Genomic DNA, 4,404 nt, shown 5'->3' with positions numbered 1-4,404 from the left:
CTCACGCCTCGTCCTGCAACCCTTCTGATCCCTGCTTCTCCCTCCCTCCCTAGAAGTAACTATGTGCTGCTACAACTCTCTCTCTCTCTCTAGATCTCTATCACAACAATTAAACATAAAGCTAAATTTGTTGCGCCCCAAAGGTGATGTAGGAACAACCAGCTCACAGTCACACTTCTCTCTCAACTTGTGAATTCATTCATTGATCACTACTGTGTCTCTTGCACCTTGAAATTTAAAGAGAGAGAGAGATTCGATAATAGAATAGAACCTCTCTCTCTCTCTCTCTCTCTCTCTCCACGCCAAGCCTCATCATCCTCCTATAAGCTTAGTTCCATCATCATATCCCACTCCTTCTCTCTAGATCACTGTCCTTGTGGTCCATATATCTCGATTACTTGGACCCTGCAGGTCCATATAAACGTGTTCAATATTTGAAGCATCGAGGAGACAAGGAAAGCGAAACCCGAATTAGAATTACCAGCGGAATTAGAGAGAACAGCCAAGCATGGATTGGACCAACACCAACTTGAGGCAGCAGCAGCACCACCACCTTGTTTCTCGACCTGAACCTTCCTTTGGTTTCCTCTACAACTATAACTTCGACCCTTTTCCTCATCCTGGTAATTTCTAGTCACTCCTCGATCTATTCCCATCTTCGATACCCTTCTCTTTCATCTTGCTTTTCCTCAACTAGTTAAGCTTATTATGGGCTTTGAAGAAGCATGTCGAAACAAGCTAGCTAGTTTGAACTAGTATTATAGCACTTTCAACTTCAAGCAAACCAATTACTGATTCCACCCTACTTTTTGGGAGAAGTCACTCGGTCTAGTCGTTTGAGGTCACACCATACAACAAAAATATGCAACCATTGTATTCTATATATGTAGTTATAATCTAACACAAGCTGTTGTTACTTCTTACCTTGTTTAGTACTCCTCAGACTTCATATATAAAACAGTAAAAACATTTGGTCTTCTTTGTTTTCCAGGCATGGAGATGAAGCATCATCAAGCCATGTTCTCCGAGACACCACAAGGATCGGTTCCTTCTTCCATGGAGAGGAACAGTCATCATGTCATGAGTTACGGCTGCAACAGTCAAGAGAAGAAGAAGCGATTGTCAACCGATCAGTTAGAGTCACTGGAGAGGAGTTTCCAAGAGGAGATAAAGCTGGACCCTGATAGGAAGATGAAGCTATCGAGAGATCTCGGCCTTCAGCCTCGGCAAATCGCTGTTTGGTTCCAAAACCGACGAGCTAGGTGGAAGGCCAAGCAGCTCGAACGCTTGTACGATGCGCTCAAACAAGATTATGACGCCGTCTCTAAAGAGAAGCAAAAGCTTCAAGACGAGGTAAAAAAAAAAAACTATTCTTTTACATTTTCATGATATTCTCACTCCAAGATTATCATTCCCCATTTTTTTCTATGTAGTTATTCGTGTAATAAAATAGTAATTTACAGTGCATGACGCCAAAATACATATTGTGAACATAGCAACTGCCTAACTCAATTTGTAACAAAAAAATTTTTTGATAAATTAAAACCCATATATTTTATTTGAATTCATACATATACTGATTAGTTTAGTAAGCTATATGTATATACGGTAGTGTAGGTTATGGAACCGAAGACGTACGTACTATTTTAAGAGAAGCTAGAAGTTGCTTGAGAAACTTATACCCGAGTATTTTATGGATTAATTGTATTTGTATGTTTGTAACTAAGCTACGTACGCATACATATTATGGTGTAGGTCATGAAACTGAAGACTATTCTGAGAGAAGAAGTTGCTAGGAAGCAGGTTTCTCCGGGCTACACTGAAATCTCCGGCGAAGAGACAGTGGAAAGCACTTCGGTTGCTGCCATTCGAAGCTCGAACAAGGCAGGAGGGGTGAGCCAGCATCAGATTGCAGAGGGCAACTATCTTTTCAATGTTGAGGAGTATAACCCTGTATCACCACCTTACTGGGGTGCCCTGCCTTCTTATCCCTAAGAGCTTTTGTTGTTCAAGTTATTTCTAACTTTAATTTCTCAGGATTTTGTTTGCTTTATTGTCGTAGTACGCAGTAACTAGTAAGACGCACTATATGTAATTCCCAGCTAGAGTATTAAATTAGAGAGAAATGACATTACATTCAACCTAGTGGAGCTTATGATCAGCATGACATGTACGTGGTACCTTTGTACACTTCCATATTCATCTTCTTTTTTTTCATGATCACTTTCATCAAGTCTTCTGGTCCATGACTCTACCTTTTGGGTAACACCCAGTTTATCTTCGACTTTTATACTGCTCAGAAAAGGTGTCATGGGCATGGCCATGCCAGTAATAGGCTCTACTTCAATGAATCTATATTAAATTTTCTATTTCTGGTATCTTAAAGCTTCATAAGATAGGAGCCTTGGAGGAGAGCTTTTACCTAAGGAAATGAATGAATAATCACGATTTTGATGTAGGACGAGAATGAACCCGATTCAATCAGAAAACCATAAAAGTAAAGAAGCGGCATAGAATCAAGAAAAATGATTGGAAAATAGGTAACTCACGTGTAAGGAGGTTATTAGCTGCTGGAATATTCAAGAAAAATTGGTTTTGGACTTTTCGGGTTTCTCGTGCGAAAAGTCAGGTTTTGATTTTGAATCAAATTTGACTAACTTTTGGAAATATGTCGTTTTAATTATCCGATTCGGGATTTAATAGTTTAGGCTAGTTTTGCATTCTTTTTATTTTAGGTTTTCTAGTTTGTTTTGTTTTTACCCATGGGCTTTAGGGTTCAATGTTAGTCGCCCTAGGGTTTTATTTCTCTTATTTAAGCAGCCGTATGTGGCTGCAGAACACATCTTTTATCATATTATCAATAAAATAGAGATTTTCTCTTTTATCTCTGGTGGACTCCAGAATCCTTTTGTTAGGTTTATTGCTGGTAAACCTAGGTTATCAATCCGATCATTCCGACTGCGTCAGATTTAAACCACAAAAGCCTGGAGGCATAATGATATGAAGACCGGGAGAGATGACCCACTGTATCATTTACAAGTTAGATTAATTGCCACTTCAAAATCTAAACTTCGAAGTTCGAACATCTAGTACGGTGTTTTCTCTCCTCATAAGATGATCGAGTCTCAGTATCCCACGATACAAGTCTCCAATATCATAACTATATATCAACGACACCTCTAGACACAATATGGGTTGAAACCCAAGAAAGACTCATTCATCATTCATGTATGTGTCACGACTAACTTGAGCCTTGAGGGAAGAAAACTAACTAACTAGTGCTATAGCTATTAGTCGAGATACCATTATGATACGCCTATAGAACTGACCCTAACAAATAAGAGTTATTTATGAACAAATTGAGGAAAGGAATGAGACTCTGATTCTGTTTTAGTGTAATTGTTCAGCTTAACAAATAAGAGCTGTTCATGGATAAATGTGCTGATGTGTTAGCACTCCCGCTCAAGCTCAGTCAGTTAGCCTTTGGTAAGCGCGCATCAGTAGTGTGATCTGTTGTAGGTACATACGACATAATGGAAGAAGAAGATCTAATTTTTGCACTGTGCGTGAAAGAAAGTGAAAACTTTGATCAACTAATCTTTATCACAACCAAAATCAATTGCTAATAGAATTAATCCTTATAAATTCTATTGTAATGTCACTGTTGTTCAATGTGGGAAAGTAACAATATTAAACATGTATATATCACAATTTCAAGTCATACAAGTGAACAACGTACAATTTATATTGGGTGACGTGGGGCATGAGACATTCATACATGAGTGTACCAGCTCAGATATTGTTAAAGTAACTTGAGAGCATCACGACATAAACCAGTTGAAATTGGTTGGGAGAGGCTCATACCCCTAACCCTGCGGCTCTAATTCCATAAAGCAAATAAACATGGAAAATTATTGTGGAAAACCTCACAGATTTGAGATTATTATATTACATTCCATACAGGTTATAACGTAAGCATTACACAGACATTTAAAAAGTTTAAAAGAATTAAACTGAAGAAAAAAGTTCCAAGTCCAAACCATAAGTCCGAACTCTCTCCGATTTGCATGATTGAGCAATGTACTTTCAAGATCTGAACTGTTAGTGTTTTAAGTCAACTCTTAAAATTAATATCTGCAAAAAATCAAAGTGAATTAACATATATCATTTATTGATGTAATTGTATCAAACAAATAGACGGTTGATCTTGAAAATATTAATTTTCACCAAAATATTAATATCTATAACCCAATACAATCGCAGTGGGGGGTTGATAATGAGAATATCCCGGCGTAGTGTGTAAGTCGGGTAAGCTAGGGTTTGACATGACCTGTCTCCTCCGCTCATGCCCGATTAGGTTACTGGAATTCGATACGGTGGGTACCTTCAAGGCTTCCTCTTTGG

At 38.3% G+C, this 4,404-nt stretch overlaps 1 protein-coding gene across 1 annotated transcript; it reads left to right on the top strand.

The window, feature by feature from the left end:
• LOC133723523 (putative homeobox-leucine zipper protein ATHB-51) lies at nucleotides 1-2,207 on the top strand. Its single transcript, XM_062150367.1, has 3 exons — nucleotides 1-623; nucleotides 992-1,353; nucleotides 1,756-2,207. Exons 1-3 carry the CDS (start codon nucleotides 509-511, stop codon nucleotides 1,993-1,995), a joined length of 717 nt encoding a protein of 238 aa, XP_062006351.1. The 5' UTR covers nucleotides 1-508; the 3' UTR covers nucleotides 1,996-2,207.
• Nucleotides 2,208-4,404: the final 2,197 nt, after the last annotated feature.

The sequence above is a fragment of the Rosa rugosa genome, chromosome 7, assembly GCF_958449725.1.
Source record: "Rosa rugosa chromosome 7, drRosRugo1.1, whole genome shotgun sequence".
In the NCBI taxonomy this organism is placed as follows: domain Eukaryota; kingdom Viridiplantae; phylum Streptophyta; class Magnoliopsida; order Rosales; family Rosaceae; genus Rosa; species Rosa rugosa.
The sequence above is the reverse complement of the archived record's forward strand: the minus strand, read 5'-3'. Positions and strand labels throughout refer to the sequence as shown.